At 47.3% G+C, this 21,481-nt stretch overlaps 1 protein-coding gene across 2 annotated transcripts in view; it reads left to right on the forward strand.

Annotated features, from left to right (window-relative positions):
* GALNT18 (polypeptide N-acetylgalactosaminyltransferase 18) overlaps window positions 1-21,481 on the forward strand; it is a 355,896-nt gene that overhangs the window by 279,463 nt on the left and 54,952 nt on the right. The window contains exons 7-9 of one of the 2 annotated variants that reach the window (XM_008006704.3): window positions 7,521-7,706; window positions 15,356-15,493; window positions 21,030-21,125. In XM_008006704.3, coding sequence (XP_008004895.2) covers window positions 7,521-7,706; window positions 15,356-15,493; window positions 21,030-21,125 — 420 coding nt within the window. The remainder of the gene's footprint in view (window positions 1-7,520; window positions 7,707-15,355; window positions 15,494-21,029; window positions 21,126-21,481) is intronic. The other variant, XM_037999716.2, reaches the window with a different exon arrangement.

Below are 21,481 nucleotides of genomic sequence, written 5' to 3' on the forward strand. Positions count from 1 at the left end.
GTGAGATATTTTGGAGGGAGGTTATCTCCACACTGACATTGTCTTCATCCTGGCTGCTCTGTTGTATGCCCTGACCCTGACTTGCTGATTGCCTCTGGCTTTTGTGTTGGCCTTGCCCAGATTTGACCTCTCTTCCCATTTTGTTGTTTTTTTGTTTTTTGTTTTTTGTTTTTTTGAGATGAAGTCTTGCTCTTGTCACCCACGCTGGAGTGCAATGGCGCGAACTTGGCTCACTGCAACCTCCACCTCCTGGGTTCAAGCGATTCTCCTGCCTGAGCCTCCCGAGTAACTGGGATTACAGGTGCCCGCCACCACACCCAGCTAATTTTTGTATTTTAGTAGAGGTGGGATTTCACCATGTTGGCCAGGCTGGTCTCGAACTCCTGACCTCAGGTAATCCACCTGCCTTGGCCTCCCAAAGTGCTAGGATTACAGGCATGAGCCACCATGCCCAGCCCTCTCTTCCCTTTCTTATTCCCATGCAGAGCCAGGATAGAGAGAGGTGAGTGAAATGCCTAGAGTACAAAATTGGAGGATACCTGGAGCGCCAGTGTCTTGCCCGGCCCTATTGTTTGCCTACATCTCTGACTGTTCGGCCACTCTGTGAGTGACTTTCTGGTCTTCTGCCAACTCTCCCCAGGCCTCTGCCTCAGCCTGCATCCACCTCACCTTCCTCCCCGTAGCCTGCTGGTTTTGGCTTTTCACTCTTGTCTCTGCTTTTGCAGCCAAGTTAGGCGAGACAGTTACACTTAAAAAGATCATTAACCACATGAGCTCAGAAATAAGGACCACATGAGTCGTACAAGTCATGAGTTCCAAGAGTTTGGAGGAGCTGGGCCAGGCTGACTTTGGATGGATGTGGAGCACAGGAAGGAGGCTTTCTGGGCTAAGAGAACAGTGGGAACAGTTTGCCAAGAGCAAAGAGCTCATTAAAAGTCATAAGAAGATAAAAGCTGGAGAGTATCTGGGATCTACTCTTGTGGATGTGGCTATGAAGTACAAGGCTGAAGTGCCACCACCCCCAGTCCCTTACCCATGGTAACCATGATGAATAAATTGTGGCATGCTTCTCCACTGAGACTGGAGAGAGCCTCAGAATTCTTCACAACACAGTGCTTCAGAAGGATATTAATAAGCAAATTGATTTCACACAGGAGTATAAACTCATTTGCCATCCCTGTCATAGACTGTGGAGCAGTCGTGAGTCTTGGAGTAGAAGAGATGATCAAACTACATCCCATTGCTTTGTCTACTGTGTGTCCCTATTTTAACCCAATTTACAACTCTCAGGTGTGTCTCAAGTACTGGGCCTCATTTGAGGCACTGGCTAGAAAATGCAAAATCACAGAATGCAAAAAGTAGAAGGGCTCTAAGACATCATTGAGTCCAGCTGCCCCATTTGGCAGCTGGGGGAAATTGAGGCTTGGGAGCAGGAGGCTTGTTTGTGTGAGTGGCCAATACAACATGTAACCCTGACCTTGTACCAGTGACCCCTCAACCTGGGAAGAGAAAGTGATCTGAGCCTCCCTGAGAACCCACTACATGCCTGTCTTTGCTTGTGGGAGTTTGTCATATACAGCATCTCTTTTAAACCTGGGGAATCATTATTTCCAAGAAAAAGCTGACATCCAAAGACAGGTCCAAGTCAAAGGCTAATATATGACAGAGCCAGGATTCAAATCCTTTCCACCAGCCCCTAAGACCTACGTGCTTTCTTGTAGTTCTGAGTGGGTGTTTTAAGCCTCTTCAGAAGTGATAACAGGACTAGGGGTTTCTGGGAAGGGCCGGTGGTGAGTGTGATTTTGCTCTGCCGTGGGAACTGCTCTCTACAATCCACTTTAGGCTCTTGGCCACATGTGGGAGGTGGTCCCAGCTGCTCCTCTGTAGGCATATCCGAGATTTTGTGAGGTTGGAGGCTTTCTCTCCAGTGAGTTCATGGTTGCACAAGAGCAAGCTGCTTGCTATTGCCTGTGCTCATTTGATGACTTCCTAGGTTTTACGACATTAATTTAAGCTCTGCAGCCTAAGTAACTCTCTTTGGTTGCAGCAGTATGCACTTAAATGTCAGAGCTTTGCTGAAAAACCACTTGAGTTTGAAGAAAGTCATTGTATTCAGTAAAATCCAGCCACATTTTATGTTTATGGCCTTTATTAGGGCATCCCGCTGAGCTAGTTAAAACCATGCCTCTATAGTCAGTGAAAGCCCAGGACTCTCAGATTCCTGAATTCACTCATTCAAATAATAGTTATTGAATATAGACTAAGTGGCAGGTGCTGATGTATACAGTGGTAAACACATAGACACACTCCTGTTTCCATGGCACTTATAGTCCAGTGAAGGGAGACAGACATTTAAGGAATAAATACAGAAGTAAAAGTATTTTGAGTAAATGTTATGAAGAAAAAGGCAGGGCACTAAAGGTATTCAGAGGGGATCTAATTTATACTGGGCAGATCAAAAGAGGTAGTATTTGAGCTGGGTTGTAAGTGGAGGAGAAATTATTTAGGATGTGCAATAGCAGGTGCAAAGGCACATAGACAGGAAAAAACTTAGTGTGGTCAAGAAATGTGTTGCTCAGTGCCCGTCAGAAGCCTCAGGACCCAGCCTTGTGTTGATGTCCCGTCAGGTGTGCCCAGTGCCTGCCCTCGCCACATGCCCTCAGCCATCGTATGTGGAAAATAGGGTCTACATCTTGGTTGTTGCTTCCTGTGCCCTGTTCCCCATGACCACACCTGCCTTCTCTGTTTCCAACCCTTGGTGTTCATTTCTCAGGCACCCCTTTGGTACCCAGCTACCTGCCCTCTCTCCCCTAGGCATCTCTACCCACCAGAGCTCACAATGCCAAGCCATCCCTGTACCCATACCTCATCCCCTGTCCAGCTGCCCTGCTTCCCCAGCACAGGCCTTCCTGTGTATATCCTCCCTCTGGTTTGGGGCTTGCTCTATCGTGCCAATTGCGAATTGGACATTTAATGTGCCAGGCCCAGCTCGCTTTCTCTCCCTTCCTTATCCCCTGCCCCTCCCATGGAGCTCCATAGAAGCTCCATGATGTCATTCTCCATGAGGTCCAAATGCCAGTGACTTCCTTTCCTATCCTTTGTCTACCACCCCAGAGGGTCTCTGAGATGAGCTGTGGGTGTGACTTTTGAAATTCTCTCTTGGGTCAAGCCATTGGTCACTGGAGCCACGTATCACCCAGGGGTCGGCCAGTACAGGCTTTCTCTTGTATGCTTCAGTGCCATTGGGCAGGGTCCAGAAGTGGCGGGGTAAACATGCTGAGTCTACATCTTCTGCTGCAAAGCCCAGATGCTGCCAAGAACCCAAATGCTGTGGCCAAGGTGTACCCTCTCCATAGATGAGTGCCCTTTCATAGAAGGGAGGAGACTGGAGATGTTGACCAGTGCTGCCTGTCTCTGAGAAGGGAGACTTGTGCACCCCTCTGCTGGGCTGGGCATTCGGGAGGAACCCTGTCTTCTGTGGCCTGTTTGCTCCCCAAAGGTAGGTGTACAGGACAGTCAAAATAGCAGCAATGTAATAATTATTAAATTATTGTGAAATAATAATAGGCACACACACACAGACTGAGAGCTTCTAGTATCCTGAGTACTTCAGCAGGGGCTTCCTGAGTCCACAGCCTGGTGTGGTACCCATTGTCATGGATGTTTGTTAGACAAGAGGTTACGTAGCCCAACACCACTCCACAAGCACTCGGTGATGCCAGAGCTGGCCCAGATGTCCTGTCCCCATGTCCAGGGTGTCTATGCTTCCTTGACCACCATCCACGTAGTGCTCACACTGAGGTAGGCTCAATGCTAAACACTTACCCACACTGCATCCCCTCACCCACAGGGCAGAATTGAGGCTTGGGAGGGAAGTAACCTGCCAAAGGTGACACAGCAGCAGGTGGCAGAGGACACATGTTAGTCCAGTTCCCACAGACTCCAAAGCTGTGCTTTCAAGTGCGACATGCTACTCCAACCTGGCCCAGATGCCCCACCTCCCCTGGAAACCCAGGATCTCTTCTGAGCACCATTTAGCACGTGTCTAAGGGAGAATTTGGTGACAAGCTTGAGAATATTTTGCAAGAGGGAAGGAGGTGATTAAACAAGCAATTGTAATGGTGTTAGATCAGGAAACAAAGCAGGACCACACAGCACACCAGGCGAACCTAGCAGAAGTGGACGCAGCAAAGTGATAGTGAGCTGAGGCTTGGAGGATGAGTCAGGCAGGCAGGGTTGGGTATGTCATCGCATGTGCAGAAGTCCGAGGTGAGGGGAAAAAAAACCACATGAGAGAAAGTAAAAAAAATAGTGTGGCTACAGCATAAAGGCTGCAGCATAGAGTGTATTGGGGAGCACAAGGTCAGGGCTGGAGGGGTGGTGGGGGGCAAGCCCAGATCAGGGGCTGTGCCAGGGGCATGGTGCAGGAGAGGGAGTGGTCCAGCTTACACCTTCAGTCACTCCAGCTGCTGAGTGGAGAAGAGCTTGGAGAAGGAATATAGGAAGAGGGAGGTGAGGTGTTTGGAGTCTGTGGCAGAGTCCAAATGAGAGATGATGACGATGACCTGGACAAGGGAGGTGGCTGCAGGGGTGGGAAGAGGGGAGTGAATTCAGGTGCTAGACAGTCATGCCGCTCCTCGTACTGTGTCTAAAGGCACGATGGGAGGGGCCTCACCACCATTCTGATTAGAATGATGGCAGATGTGCCCACTCTAAGGTGAAATGGTGAACCGACCCTTTAAGAAGCAAGTCTTGTAATAAAAGAGTTTTGTTATGACTCATGCTCTGTGTTGTACTGTTGAAATATGTCAGGCAATAGCCTCTGTTCCAGTCACAAAAAGAATCATTACCCTGACTCTTTGTGTTGTCAATAACTTCTTTATGGGATTCACAGGCTTTCATAGAGAACCTGAGCAAAGTGAATTGGAAATCAGCACAGTCCCCAGAATGTACAGGTCTTGGGAATGGAGGCTCACAGCCTGGGGCCTTCACCGCCACCCTCTTGTGATCCTCAGAACCATTCCTGGATGTGGGAGCTCCTTTCAAAGCTGGCTTATCATGGGGAAGTGTTGGCTCTTCACTGAGCTTCTTTGGGATCAGACAGATCCTTCTGTCTTAAATATTAGCTGTGTGTTCTTGAGCAAGGGACCTTCCTCTTTTATTATTTTTTAATTTTTTTATTTTTTGAGACAGGGTCTCACTCTGTTGCCTAGCCTGGAGTGCAGTGTGACACGATTAGGGCTCACTGCAGCTTCCACCGCCTGGGCTCAAGCGATCCTCCTGCCTCAACCCTCCAAGTTGCTGGGACTACAGGCACGTGCCACCATGCCCGGCTCTTTTTTTGAAATTTTCAGCAGAGATGGGTTCTCACCATGTTACCCAAACTGGTCTCAAGCTCCTGAACTGAAGTGATCCACCCACCTCAGCATCCCAAAGTGGTGGGATTACATGCGTGAGCCACCGTGACTGGCAAGGGACATTCTTTAGTTTCCACTTTCTCACTTGGAATGGGGCATAATAACTGCCTCACAGGGTGATTCTAAAGATTCTGCTGTTCAGCTTGATAGTAATAGCTAAGAATGATCACATGCTTCTTATGCACCAGGCACTTTTTAAAAGCATGTTGCATGTCATTGCTTTAATTTTCTCAGTGACCTTCTGAGATAGGTACTCGTGATCCCCATGGAGAGGAGGAAACAGAAGCACAATGAGATCAAGTGGCTTGCCCAAGGTCACATAGCAGGCATAGAGCAGAGCCAGGATGTGAACCTGAGTAGTCTCATGGCCAGCCCTGCTTATAAGCCACCCACCATGTTTTGCTGCCTTCCTGAATATACAGTCCAGTGCCTGGCACATAGGAGACGCTCAGTGAGGATGTTAGTTTCCTTTCTGTTGGTCCTAAGTTATACACTCAAGGCAAAACAAGCTAAAGTCAGTGATAAATCAGCAAGCCACCTTCCAACTGCAACAGCCTAGAATCTATAGGGGCCAACTGGTGTGACAGGATGGCTGAAAGGGAAGGCATTCCCTTCTTAACTAACACAGGGAAAATAAGCTGAATCCAAATCTGGCTTTATCCCAGACTTATTGTTGTTGATAGGTACATGTTATATATCTGAACTTCATCTACCAAGTTCATGGTGATGTTGACAGTATCTGGCAAGTAATATGTACCGTCTACCAGGATATCTCAATTACTTTCCCTCAGAAGCCACATTTGTCAGCTCTAACCAGGTATTTCAGATTCACCTGAAATTCAGTAAATGTCAGTCATTTATACATTGATTGATTGACTGATGAAGCATCAATCATTTATTTATTCAGCAAGTACTTACAAAGTACCTCTACGTACTTGGCCTTTTGTTAGGTGAGTGAGTGAGATATAGGTTTTGCCCTCCAGGAATACACCGTCAGTGAGTGAGGCTGACCTACAGGCAGGTTAGTTGTGGTATCAAGGGCTGTGGGGGCCAGAGGAGGAGAAATTGGCTCTACTCTGAAAATCGAGCAAAGACTCCACAATGTTGAGGCCGTATAATTAAGGTCTTCTAAAAAAAAATTTTTTTTTTAAATGTTTTAGAGACAGGATCTCACTATGTTGCTCAGGCTTGTCTCAAACTCCTGGGCTCAAGCGATTCTCCCACCTTAGCCTCCCAAAGTGCTGAGATTACAGGTGTGAGCCACTGTGCCCCGCCTGATTAAGGTCTTGAGAGGTGAATGTTTTCAGCTGAAGAAGGAGTTGAGGGCAGGGCGCTTTCTAAAATTACCAGCAGAATAGACCAAAGCCTAGAACCACAAAAGAGTGCGTGTTCAGGAACGTTGAAAGGTGAGGGTGGCTGGAAAGATTGTAGCGAGAGCTTTGAGATGCTGCCCATTAACACTTAGAATGCAAGGTTTATCTTTCAAAATCTAATTGCATTCGGATCAAGCTCCTATTCTCCAAGGTTGGTAAGAAGTTTAATATCATTTGCTTCTTTGCAGCGCTCTCCCTCAGATTCAGTCAGAACCCAGAGCCTGGGAAAGATGCAGTAGAAAAAGGGTTTCTGGTGACACCCTTCTCTGTGTTGATCACTAATTCTTGTCCAGGCCCATGTGGTCCATTTGAAGAGGATGTCTGTGCTGGGAGTCTTGCTGGTTCCTCTATGTCAAGCACTGCTGCAAACTATCATCAAGGGTTTTGTTAACTTCTCCCCCAAGTGCAAGGCGAATCCAGATCTTTGGAACAAAATGTCTGGTCTCTTTTTTTGGTGGGGTAGGGCTCACAGGTGGAGGGAAAAAGTGCATTCATTTTTTTTTGTTGTTGGCAAATCCATAGCAATAAGAACCAAGATATGACTTAATGACTCCATAGCCATCCTGCTGCTATAGGAGTAGAAGTCAGGTATGGCCCACTCCCTTGCAATCTGGGAAGTCAAGGTGAAGGGGCTGAATTTCTTCCTGCTCATGTCAAGTGGCTGCCTGAGTTCTGGTGTAGAAAGGCAGAGCCAGGCAGGCTCTGACGAGTGGCTCCATGTCTTCTGCAGGTGTGGCAGTGTGGCGGGAGCGTGGAGGTCCTGCCCTGCTCACGGATTGCCCACATTGAGCGGGCCCACAAACCCTACACAGAGGACCTCACCGCCCACGTCCGCAGGAACGCTCTCAGGGTGGCTGAAGTCTGGATGGATGAATTTAAAAGCCACGTCTACATGGCATGGAACATACCCCAGGAGGTAGGGATCTCCGGTGGGGACGAGTTTCTCGGGGATTGGTGGAAAACAAAACAAATCAAAATATGGGGCCAAACCCTTCTTCCTATGGGTCAGCCAGAGTCCTGTTTGCCATGCGAGAATGGACTCTCAACCCAAAAATGTATTATTTGCCGAAGAAAAGGGGCCATGAGCCTCTAAACCATTTCTTAACCCCCTACCCCCATCCCTGGTGAGCATGCTTGATGAGGACTTCTCTCTGGATCTTAGTGTCCTAATTTTAAATGAGAAAGTTGGACAGGTAGCTCAAGTTCCTTCATGCTCCCAGGTCCTTGGCTTCTCTGACACTAGATGTTTCATGGTCCTGGATTACAAATATACCAGTAACTACAAACATTTACAAAAAACATCTAATCTTCCTATAGAGGAGATTCAAACTTCTCCATTGAACCTTCGACCAGAGTTATAAAGATCCATATGCCTTTCGGATTTCTTGAGCCACATGGATGGGGATGGGGGCACACCTACAGGGACCCTCACTAGGAGATGGGAGTTATTCTGGGCAGTTTTTAGACAGCGTTTAACCTTCACAGAGCCTTGTCATTGCCTGCCACTGTCCTCTATCCCTCTAGTCACCTGTACTTAAGAAATGCCAGAGAAAAAGCAATGTTTCTCTGGTAGTTTTGTTTAGCCTTGCCATGTGTCAAGGTGAAACATGTGGAAATGACCTTGGACTACTGAGTTGAGAGAACCCAACAGATGCCAGCCACACGATTCCAATCCACTTCCCAGCCTGTCGGCCTGGAGTTCATTGCTTGTGTTGCATTCTGTGTGAGACAGAGCTATCAGAGCTATCGACTACATGACCTCATTCTTTCCTCCCAAGGCCATGGCAATCCCCTTTGGAGTCCTTTAGGGAGCCTCTAGTGGGGAAATGATTGATCTTCACTCAAAGTCTCCATATGAAAGCCCTGTTACCTAAACTCTACACCAAGCTAATGTTGCCCTGGTTAAATGATTGAGAAAGTTGACTGGTTCGTGAGTGGGAGCTTTTAGCCCACCTCGAGCCGCACCACCACCGCAGGAGATCCCCTCTTGAGTTGGGTTGCATACTCCCACAATCAATGAGGTTTCAGCAGTTGAGAGCAAGAATGAGGAGTGGAGAAATATCAGTCAGAGTGCAGCCAACCCTAATGTACCAGCCCGGGATTGCTTTCCTGACAGTAAGAGTGTTTCCGGGGAATTGCAGTACCTTCTGGACTCATCGTCAGGATTGAATCGCAGTATTCTGCATGGGGTGTCAAGCCCTGTGGTAGGTGGTCTGTGATGGCAAAATACTAACAACACTTGGAAACTCCCCAGGAGCTCACCAGTGAGACACTGCAGGTCCCCAGGCTCTGCTTAGACTGGTGAGTTAGCATACTCTTACTGCCTTCTTTCTGTACTCCAGAGCTGCAAACCTTCTAGACCTCTCCCCCTTGCAGCTGACAGGTGTTGAAATGCCCAGCAACCCAGTGAATGGTACAGAACTGAGTGAATGAAAATAACTGAAAAGTGATGAAATTCAGGGTCTGTCTGTGACTCCTCAAGGTGGGTAGTTCAAATCAAATGGGTAGAGGGAAGTGAACACAAGACATGTGAGAGGTGGAATTGCCCAGGATAAAGCCTTAGGTGGAGAAGGAAAGGATCAGTGTGTTTCCTAAAATAATTCTCTCTCTTTTTTTTTTTTTTTCCTAAAATAATTCTCTTTCCTTTCCTGTTCCCTATGTCCAAATGTCCTCTCCTTCCTCTTATCAAGCTTGTACAGGGTCAATATTTCTTCATCTCCCAATCCTTCTCCTAAGCTATATCCTGATACTTCATCAAGACTGCTTTGTCAAGGTGAACATGGATCTCCCAACTGCCTAATTTAAGGGACATTTTAAGGTCTTTAACCTATAGGATTTCACCTTTTCCTTGAATCTCTGTAGTTCCTTGGGTCCATGATTCCACACCCTGGAATCTCATCTCTCTCCAGTTATTCCTAACTCTTCAAGGACTCCTCTTACGTTCACTGGGTGCTTATATGCTCCTGGGGTATCCATCCTTGGCAGACTGCTCTCATTATTTCCCATCTCCGTGGGTAATCTCATCTACTCTTGCATTGGACTCCCACCCATATGCTGCCTCCCTAATTAATAATCTCTACCCCTGACTTCTGCCTTCACTTTCAGACTCACATCTCCAACTGCCAGCTGGACATCTCCTCTTGGCCGTTCCCATAGGCACTCAGACTGAATCTGACCAGCCAAACCCACCTTCTTCCTCCAGATCTGCTCCTGTTCTCATTCTGTCACAGTTCATGGTGCCACCATCTTCCAGACACATGAGTTTGAAACTGACATCATCCTTCAATCTTCCTCTCTCTCAATGCTCTGTCCCAGTCAATCACAAGCCCTCCTTCCCACCCCAACCTCCTCTCATGTCTGCATTCAGGCCCTATTTTTTTCTCTGCTACAAGCTTCAGCTGGTTTTCCTGGCTTAAGTCTTTATCTCCTTCAAATCTATCCTCTACAATACCCAAAGTTATCTATAAAACACTCACAATGACCATGCCATTGCCCTGCTTAAAATCTTTAAATGAGGCTAGGCGCAGTGGCTCACACCTGTAATGCTAGCACTTTGGCAGGTAGATCACTTGGGGTTAGGAGTTCAAGAACAGCCTGGCCAACATGGTGAAACCCCATCTCTACTAAAAATACAAAAATTAGCCAGGCTTGGTGGCACGTGCCTGTAATCCCAGCTACTCAGGAGACTGAGGCAGGAGAATCGTTTAAACCTGGGAGGCAGAGGTTCCAGTGAGCCGTGGTTGTGCCACTGCACTCCAGCCTGGGTGACAGAGCAAGACTCTGTCTCAAAAAAAAAAAAAAAAATCTTTAAATGACTCCTTCTATGTACAAAATCAAACACAAAGCCCAGTGTTTGGCATGGCATCAAAGGTTCCCATGCTTTCTCCTCTGCCTGTATGTTAACCCCGCTGCCCACCACTCCCTGTTTTGAAGTCTGCATACACTGTGTTGACTATGGGAACTGCCCATTACACACCGTCCATGCCATGCTGTTTCTCACAACTCAGTGCTTGCTCATCCTGCTTGGAATTCCCTACCCTCTACCTCTTCCTGTATGACCACCCGTACTAAATCTTCCCCATCCTTTGAGACTAGCTCCAGGGATCCCCCCTCTAGAAAGCCAGCTCCAACTGGGGAAAGAGCTTCCCCTCCTATATATATCTCTGTCATTGCATGACCAGCCTGTGAAAGAGTGTTCTGTTATCTAAAAGTCTCCCTCTCATTAGAACAGTGGTTTTCAAATCTGGCTGAACTTCAAAATCACTTGGGTTCCACCCCCACAGATTACCACTTAATTGGTTTGGAAGGGGCCCCTGGAATCTGTTTTTTGAGAAAGTTCTTTAGAACCACTGAGAACCACCACAGTACACCATGGGCTCTCTGAGGACAGACTGCTTTACATTTTTGTGTTATTATATCTAGCACAAGGCAGGGCGCATGGTAAGAGCTTGGTGACGCCTTGCTAACGCTTATTAATGAGTGAGTCTGCTGGTGGTGTGTGTAATCCCTTTCTTTCTTGGTTAGTGACTCCTAAAAGCAGATCTTCAGACCAACTGCATCAGAATCGCTTGGAGAGCTTTTTAAAAAATACTCATCTGGGTCTCATTCTCAGAGAGGATTTTGAGCGGTAGGTGCCAGAATCTCTAAAAAGCCCTCCAGATGAGAGGTTAGGGTGGCCAGATTTGGGTAACACCTATTTAGCTCGTCCTTCGCATTTTTCCAAACTCACCTCAAGTGTTGCTTACTCCAGGAAGCCTTCTTTGACTGCTTACCTCCTTTGCCCCCAATCCTGGCCTCCACACAATGTAAGAAGAATGAGGCCCCTCTTCTATTCTCTCTTTCACTTTCTCTTCCTTTCCATGCCTCACACTTCTTCACAAAGAGTGTGTTTACTTGTCTGAAACTCCCAGACTCTCCTTTCAGGCCGAGAGTGTGACGTATTCCTATTTGTATACAGAGTGTTTAGGATAGTGTCTGACACATAATCAACATGTGCTTGGTAAAGGTCAGTTGGAAAAGAAGAAGGAGGATGCATGGATGCTATATGCTTCACACAGTTTCCCTAGGAGGTTTACCAGCTGCCCCTGAGATAGCTATGCCCCAATCCCTTTTCCTCAGCTGCAAGCACATCTGTTCCCAATTTACTTAACCTTTCGTCTACAGCATCCTAGCTGCAAATATGGAGCTGGAGCCCATCAACCCTGCCCAGGTGGCTGCCTTGAGAATTAAATAAGTTAATACATGTAAAGACTTTGATCAGTGCTTGGCACACAGAAAGCGCTAGTTAAGTGTTAACTCTTGTTGGTGCTGTGATTGTTTATGCCCTATACTTTCCTTCCACAGTTTTAAAATGCTTATGCTGGGCAGATATCCTCTGCTTGTTGCCTTCTAAGCTAAGGCCTCCTCAGAGCTGTGCGCTGAGCAGAACTGGCCCTCTCACCTGCTCCCTTAGCACGTCCAGTCCCCAGCTTTTGAAAGGCCGAAGAGCCTTCACCTCTTGCAACCTGCTACTTTAACTGAAAATCAGTTTATTTATCAATAAACAGAAAGTCTGCAGCAAAACATCAATATTTTCTTAAGCAAGGTTCAGGAACTCTAGACTGCTTCTCTTGCCCAAAGACAGGCTGAGTGCCAGGGATGGCTTGTCATGTGCTTCAGTGATAGCCCTCCTTTAAGTCTGGCTATAAGGAATTTTGTGACTATGTGGCTGCAATACTGGACACTTTTATGTGGCTAAGTTAATATATTTGTTTCCTAGGGCTATGGCAACAAATTACCATGAACTTGATGGCTTCAAACAACATAAATTTATTCTCTAACATCCAGGTGCCAGCAGAGCTGTGCTCCCTCCAGCGTCTCGAGTGGGGAGCGTCCTTCCTTGCCTTGGCCAGCTTCTGGTGGCCCTGAGGGGTCCCTGGTTGTGGATGTATCACCTTAGTCTCAGCCTCTGTCTTCACATGGCCTTCTCCTCTTTGTCTCTATGTGTGTCCAGACCACTCTTTTTTCCTCTTATAAAGACATCAGTCATTTCAGTCATATATAGTCACATACAGTCATAATTTAGGCAAGCCCTAAATGCAGGATGATTTCATTTTGAGATCCTGAATTAATTATATCTGCAAAGATCCTCGTTCCAAATAAAGTCCCATTCAGAGGTTCCGGGTAGACATGAATTTTAGAGAAGGCCACAGTTCAACTCACTACACCAAGTATTTGGCAAAAGAGGAAGATGCATTTATTGTTTTCTAATAAGGGCCAAGGTGACCTTCTCAGAGGTTTACTTTCTTCTCAGTGTATGCCTCCTGCTTTGAAGATGGGTTTGATGAAATTTACAGTAAACACACAGTGCAGATATGCTGAACTATTAAAACGGAAAGGCAAAAGTCAATTAATACACAGGAACGGGAAGGGGACTTGATACTCAGAAAGATAAGCTGAACAAAGGGCTAGTGCTTGAGCTTCGTCGCAGGAGATGGCCACCTGGTGGATTGTATCTCTCTCATCTTTTACTCGATCATGTGGAGGGAGGCAAACTTTGCCCTGTTCCTAAGTGCAGAAAGATACTTTTCCTATGGGAACCCAGAAGTTTAGGAAAACACAGAGGCCTTTGTGAGACAGGTTCTTCTAGTGGCTCCCTATAAAACAGACACAGTGTTAAATTTAGTCACATAAAGGCAATTATAACATGAAGGGAGAAGGAATGGATGGGTCCTGGGACAGTTTTCTGATGTAAGGATAAAGTACCGTGGAGAGTAAATGGTTAATACTTAATGAATGCTTTGGAGTCGGAGTGGAAAGTAGATTACATCTATTGCCAGTTCCTGTGTTCACCACTTCATAAATATTTTCTCCACACAGCAATGTAGCTCATGCTCAGTGCTAGGACTGGGGGCACAGAGGTAACTCTGATGGAAGTTTCCTGACCTTAAGGAGCCAGAGTCTAGCAGAGAAAGGCTCGGATAACAGCTGCAGAGAAGGCTCTGGGCAGGAGTGTGCAGCACACAAGTCACAGATGAGGTCATTAAGAAGTCCTAGGAAGTCAAAATAGCTCCTGTCATTCTAGAACTTTAACCTTCAGGCTGTAGCAGGTTCAAATTTTTATATCGCCTGAACTCTTGTGAGCAAAAAGGAATCTATCTCTTTTATATCTAAATTGTGTTTTCACTCAAGCCTACATTGTCTGATGTCAAAAATTTGCCTTGTTCATGTCCAGATAAATGCAGCCATTTTTGTGATCTTTCTCAGATATTTTAGACAAAATCTGCCTGACCTCAGTAACTTGATCCCTGGAGTTGATGTTTGAACCAGGGATTTACACAGAGAGCGTATGGACCACAGTGTCAGTGAGAGAGAGCTCACTTCTTCATCTGCCCTCCACTCTGGGTTGGCATCTTATGGGATACCACATGCCCATCTGCATACTGGCCTTCATCCCTGCCACGGTGTCATCCTCTGAGACGCACTGGGTCTTCATCAGATCCCTAGAGGATGGACCCTTCTGCAGCCTCTGCTTTTGCATCAGCTTTTTCTCAGCCAATTCTGTGCACCATTCAACAGCTGGTATGCAGGTCCAGGAATTCTTAGTGCTGCCCAAGTCTGCTCTACAAGCAGTGTGGGGAGGGGCACTTCTCTAGCCTTCTCACTCCTGGACACATTCACGTCTCACTTCTGCTCCCTGGCTGCTGCACCACGCTGGCTCAGGGGCCACCTCGCTGATGCTCCTGAGAAAGGAGGGAAACAAGTACTCTAGACGCCAAGACTCCCAGGCTGAAGGAGTCTGCTTCTCCTGCAAGGACTTCGTCTGAGGAGGCAGAAGAATGGCATCTTCCAAACACACAGAGTAACATTAAAAGCAGAAACTCTAGACCCAGGTTAATTGGGTTCAAATCTCAGCTCCACCATTTATTAGTTGTGGGGCCTTGGGCAAGTTACCCAGGAGGTTACTGAACCTCTCTTTGTCTCAACTCATCATCCATAAAGGAGGATTATGTGGTGCTATTTTATAGGTGTGAATGGGACAACATACATACATATAAATAAAAGTAAATAAATATAAATATATACTGCATATCTCATTCAGAATACAGCCTAGCACTCTGGAAATGTTTAAGCCTTAGCTGTTATGATTCTTAGGAACAGTATTAGAATTAGCATCATTTCATCTCAAAGCTTTTTCCTTCCCCTCTCTCTCTCACCTTAAAGCTCAGAATCTCTCACTTTGCCTCTTGAGGTAGGGAAAAGCTTTATTCAGATGGATTCTTCCCATTTCTTTCATCTACATCCAGACTATAGCTTTTTTTTTTTTCTTTAAGGATTTGGCATCTTTATTTTCAATGGCCTTTGATGACAGTGCCCGGCAATGCCGACCTCATGTTTCATAGTCTAAATGAGGATGGTTATGGGGTTAAGGTGCCCGTGGGAAAATGCAAGAGTTAACGTGCCACATGGTCCCTTCACTAGTCTCTAGGAATCTTGGTTGGCGGCACAAGGTCATGCCAAAGTAGAGTTTGGGGAGAAGCTGCAACCTGGGAGTGGCTTCATCTCTGCTTCCGCATCCCTGTGCAGGACTCAGGAATTGACATCGGGGACATCACCGCAAGGAAGGCTCTGAGGAAACAGCTGCAGTGCAAGACCTTCCGGTGGTACCTGGTCAGCGTGTACCCAGAGATGAGGATGTACTCAGACATCATTGCCTACGGAGTGGTAAGGAGCTGGCCTCCTTCGGGTTTCATTCAGACACAGACAGAAAGAAGCATAGTGAAGAAAGGGAGAGGAGGGAAAGAGCCTCTCAGCTGCTCCCGTGAAGAACTGCAGTAGGCTTGGGGAGCGGGCGCGGGTTCTGCACCTGCAAGCCTTGACTTTTACAGCCCAAACCCCTCCGGTCCCTTGAGAGAGGTACTTGTCTCTCCTTTATAGTCCTAAGCAATTCAGCTCTGGCCCCACACCTGCATATTCCACTTAATAAAACACACAGTAAAGCAGTTAGCTTAAGATTGAAAGGTAAGGTAACAAACACCTGCTGTTTTCCCAGCTGGGGTGCCTGAGGGTCTATGAGTCACCCTGTGTGCCTCCCCTACCAAGGGGCTGATGCCTTCCATTCACATGCAGAGCCTCCCTGAGAAGAGTTCTAGAAACAGAGCCATCTTGAGTTGATTATATTTGCTGTCTTTTTAGTACTGCTTGTTGATGGGCACAGAGCAGTTCTCCCTGATGAGAGGGAGCAAGGTGGAGGGGGCAGAGCATAGGGTTTGGAGTCAGACAGACCTGGTTCAAATCTTAACCAGGCTGCTTCCCAGGTAAGTGTCTTAATGTCATGGGCCTCAGTTTCTTCATCTGTTAAATGGGGGTAATTCAGTACTATCCCCGTAGAGTAAAAGAAAATCTAATATTTGTAGATATGTGACTTTAGACAAAAATGTATTTTCTGTCTAAAGTTAAAATACTTCGAATATGATAAACTCTCCCATTTTCTCAATATTCCCTGGGCCATACAGGTCAAATGCCATAAGGTATTTTAAATGGTATTTTGATTGATTTTTGGCTATCTCGCCTGGCTTTTGCTGACTTACAGTCTGAACACGGAAACTTTTGCCATGACAAGCCCCCAAGACTACTCGGTGGGATTAATTATATTATCTCCATGTCATAGATGGGGAAACAGAGTCAAAGAGTGATTTTCACAAGCTCACATAATCAGCAGTGAAACCAAGTCTAAAAAACAAGCTTCTGGTATCACTCTGATTCTTTCCTTTGGAGAGTGTCCCCTCAGACCTTTTTGGATATCTCAAGATGAAAACTTGAAGGAAGAACTGAGGTCTCTTCTTTTGATGAGCTGTGGTTAGAGCTGAGTTCAAAGCCTGCCCCAGATGAACAGGACAATTGCCTGTGAGCGGGAAGAATCTGCTGAGAGATTGGTCTCAGTGCTCCCTATGCACCCCCAAACTCTTATATACATCCTAGGATTCCAAAGCAGACAGAACTGGAATCCTAGACCCACCCCTTCTACCCCCGGGGTCTCTGTTATCCAGAATACCAGCTTGTAGGAGACAGTCTTATCCTCCCATGAGTGTCCCCATGGCATGGTTGACATATCCCAAGAGAACCATGCAGTGACCTCTCATCTCTCCACGTCTCAGTCTGGTGCAATTCACATCTCAGCAAACACCTCAGCTAGTGCTGCTTAGGTAGTACCTGAGTCTCCAGATCCTGTTGTCACCATGGAAACACATTGCACTGTAAGGTGCCTATCTGTCCCATTCACCTCCCCAGAACCATCCTGAGGACACAGCTGCCTTTGATGCCCCACACTCTACCCATAGCAAGCTATGTGGGCTGCTTGGCCATGGTGGAACCCAATCCTAAAAGGAGAGTTATGCTGCTGTGGCTCCAGAGAAACTATTGGCCCCAAGCCTGCGTGAGCCAGGGCAAGCTTCTGGATTCATGTTCTCAGCAGGCTGTCAGCTGTGGCTAAGCAGGATTAGCCAAACTCCCCCAGAGAGGCAGGGGACGCAGTAACAGTAGAGGTGTGTACATGTGCCCACTGCAATTTTGGGTCCTGGCCAAAGGCATTCTCATCCTCCAAGCAAAAACATCTCATCGTATACACATGTGCAACAGGTTTACCATGTAGCCCCCCATGCCACCCCCAGAAACATTTGGTTTGTCAAATAGTAAGTGGAAAATACGGGGTTGTGATCTAGATCTGTCTGGGTTCAGAGCCGGGCCTATTTTTACTGTCACACTGAAAACCATTCGCTTGTCATCCCAAAGGGCTGAGCTGTGTTAGCCATCCCTGTGGCTGGCAGAGGACTCTGACCCCCTGCACATTCATCAGCCCGCCACTGCTCAGGGCCCAGCCAGCCTCCCCTCCCTCCTGCCTCCTCCACGGGCCGAGCCCCTACATGAGCAGAGACATGCCTGCTTGTCAAAGAGCATAATAAACTCTTAATGGGGGCAACCTGGCTGAAGATGGGCAAAGTGGGATGCAGCCACAATAGCAAGAGTATTTGCTGGGTCTGACTCATTCTTCCTGGTAATTATTTTTATCCTAAAATGAAAAGACCAGATGCCTTTTCAGGGGCATAATTTATTTTTCCTTTTTCTATTCCAACTCATGACCAAATGACATTGTTCAGGACAAATGACTTCTGGGACTCTGAGTTGAGCCAGTATCAAGTCTATAGCCCAGCCCATTAATCCACTAATGGGCCCCGTTAATGACTCCTGCAGGCCTAAGGACCTGTGGGCCCCATCGTGTGGGCATAAGTTTCCCCTGGATCATTGAGCTCCATGTCCAAGAGATAGGAGAGCATTGGATTCATCACAGCTCTGGTGCTGAGAGTAGAGATGGAGGGGCATCTGGAAACAGACATGCCTGGCTTCTGAATGTTAGCTTTGCCCCTTAATGGCTATGTAAACTTGACAAGCTGCAAAACCTTAGTGGTCACAGTAATGCCATTTCATAGGGCCTATTTTACAGTCTCAGGATTATAGCCATTTGCATTATGGAAAGAGCTTGGGTTTTGGAGTCTGACAGACCAGCTCTATCACTTGCCCGACTATGATTCCATTCATTTGGGAATGCCATTCATTTACTCATGTTTTTCATGTACCCACTCACTCACCCACTCAACAAGTATTGACTGTCTCCTTTGTGCCTGGCCTATATGATATCCAATGAGACTGAGACCCAGTCTGATGACTAACAGGGGAGACAAACAAGTGAAGAAGGAACAAGAATGCAACTGGTTAAGTGCTACCCTAAGAGAAATGGGGTGCTAGTGAAGCACAGGGCAGTGATCTCATACAAGACTTGGGTGGGGAAAGGCTTCCAGAGTGGCAGATAAGCTGAGAGCCAAGGGAAGAGGCAAAGAGGAGGCCAAGACCAAGGGCGATGTGGGGAAGTGTCCACACAGGCTGAATAGCACTACAGACAGGGAGGAGAGTGGAGCTTGTTCCTACACCACAGTTCCTTCATCCTGGCTAGTCATTATGACAATTAGGTGAGACATATGTGGAAAGCACTTCACATGGTACCTGACACATAGACGCATTCCTAAAAGCTGGTTTCCCTGAATGACTTTGAGGAAGGTTACAGCAGTAATAATAGCAGCCAACAATTATTGCATTTGTTATTTGCCAGGCCCTATGCTAAGCACTTGCAGATGTTGTTTCACTTAATCCTCATAACAGCCTTATGAGGTAGGCACTATTATTATTCCTCTTTTAGAGGGGAGAAAACAAACAGGAAGGAGTTACATTGCTTTATTCAAGACCCCACAACTGGAGCCAGGTTTCCATCCCAGCCTGTTGCTTCTAGCTGCTTCAGTGGACTACCTGCCTAAGGGGTGGTGGGGGTCGGGGGTGGGCAGGAACGACACAGAGCCAGGGAGGACTTTATCAAAAGATACCTACCCTCTCACCCAAGCACTGGCATTAAGAACCCAGGGGAAAGCCAAGTCTAACATCAGGGCTCTCCAGGCCTTCCTCTTTGCAACAGCAGTTAGCAGATTTTCCTAATGGGTTACGGTGCTTGGCTTTAGATATGACACCCACCTCTTCGTGGGCTGTAGGACGAGAACAAAGTGTGTTTACATATGCTCTTCCCACTAAGGCAAACCAAGGAATTGGTTTATAATGGAGGATTTGCTGCAGAAATGCTACCGGGGGCTCTGCCTGAGACACACGTTCATATAGTATTTCTTCAGAATCTCTGAACTGTGAGTTTGGGATTAAAGGTGCTACCACCCAGTAGAGGAAAGGAAGCTCAAAGAAAAGAATTCAACTCTGTTCCTTGTCCCCTGTTAGGAACAGGGTATGCTTGGAGCACACATGGGCCTCTGGTTGTCGGCTCCATCTCATGCCTCTTCATTGGCTTCATTTCACTCCTGCCACAAGCCATCAGGAGTACAAAGGCCCTGCTGCTGTCTCTGGCCTCCCCCTAGATAGATGGCCTCCCTGTGGCCTCTTGTCCTTGTCTTCCCTGGATTCTGTTCTCCAGTCCCCTGTTCTGGGCAGAGTGTTTTGATGGCTAAGGAGAGAACCCCAGTCAAGCCAGCTCAAGTTAAGGTGAGGTGGGTGAAGGTACCATAGACTCTTACAGGAGTAGGAACTGAAGTACAGTTGGACATGGACACTACAGCTGGGAAGCCACTGAAGCTGCCGCAGTGGCAAGATGGTCTCTCTTGTCTCTCCTTCTGTCTGCCTCGTGCATCATCACATCCTTGTTCACAACTGGCTTTCTCTGCTTGAACATGGCCATGGCCAACAGAACCCCCCCATGCCCAGTTTAAACAGCCTTGCAATTCTAGTGGCCACCACCCACCAATTACAGTCTCTGGGTCCTGTTTAGGTTCCTAAGACAGATAAGAGAGTGATGAGATGGGGAGAAGAGAGGAAGAGAAAGAGAGTGATTAATTCTGAAGTGTGGATCGGTGCCCACCATGGTCCACTCAATTGTGGCCGGTGAGCAGGGCCATGAGGACAATGGGCTACCCTTTCTGAGGGCTGAGAGTGGGTGTAAGCAAGAAAGTGACATTGAATGTCAGCTTTCTTACCCAGACATGTGTTAATTGCCAAGACTGGATCCATCCACCCGTAGGTGAGGGTAAGAGATGCCGTTCTCTTCTCCTGCTCCCACCCTGGCCCCCTCCTCTCTTATTCTACCACCTGACCTCCCACTATGGAAGACCCTAAGCAGGTGGGCCACCATGGGGCCTGGCCAAGCCACTGCTGGGTCTGCAGGAGGCAGAGAGCGTCTGGTCCCAGGGGACCTCTGAGGCCTGAAAATAGCTAACATGTTGCCCATTTTCCCCAACATTCAAGAGCAAAGATTTCCCTCAGGGACACTTGAAGGCTGTTGTTCCACCCCTGAGGAAGTGGAGGGGCTGAAGAGCAAGCACCATCTTGTGTGTGATATGCATGAGCTGAAGAGCAAGCACTGTCTTGTGTGTGCACATACATGTGTATCTCTTATATTTGCCCAGACTGTCTCAACTCCCAGAACCCAGCTCACTGTTTAATGACATGTAAGTGTTTCTCCTTCAAAGGAGGCTGGTCTCCCCTCAGCACCTTTATGCAAGGCAAAAGCTGGTGCTTGTTGGTTCTATAGTGTTCAAGGGCCTTGGGCTGATTATGGAAATGAAATCTGTCCAGCAGAATACTTGTTTCTCCAGAGTTAATGCATTTGCTTTCTCTGTTCCTCTCTCTGTGGTGCGGCCATCTGGTCTCTGATGTTCAGCTGCAGAATTCTCTGAAGACTGATTTGTGTCTTGACCAGGGGCCAGATACAGAGAATGTCCCCATCATGTACATATGCCATGGGATGACGCCTCAGGTGAGTCCTCTAAGAGATTCCTCTGCCAGGATTGTGCATGTGAGTGCCTGGCATGGGGAAGGAGAGCTAGGCTCTGTCATGGCAGCTCTGGGACCAGGGGCCTCTGGGGCTTTTCATTAGGGCACATCTTCGTGAGCTGAAGAGGATGGGTCACATCTGCCTTGCCTGGAAGGAAGGTGGGGGAGTGGATGCTATGACTCCAGGATCCTCCAGGATGGGGAGGATGAAAGGGGTTACATTTCTAAAGAGAAACACCTGCTTCCTTTGGGGAAACTATGGGTACATCACAGTTCTAACTCTGACAACCGAGCTGCTCCCTAGCAAGAGTGGGAGGTTCTCCCAAGCTCCCTGAAATG

Source organism: Chlorocebus sabaeus, chromosome 1 (assembly GCF_047675955.1).
Source record: "Chlorocebus sabaeus isolate Y175 chromosome 1, mChlSab1.0.hap1, whole genome shotgun sequence".
NCBI lineage: Eukaryota > Metazoa > Chordata > Mammalia > Primates > Cercopithecidae > Chlorocebus > Chlorocebus sabaeus.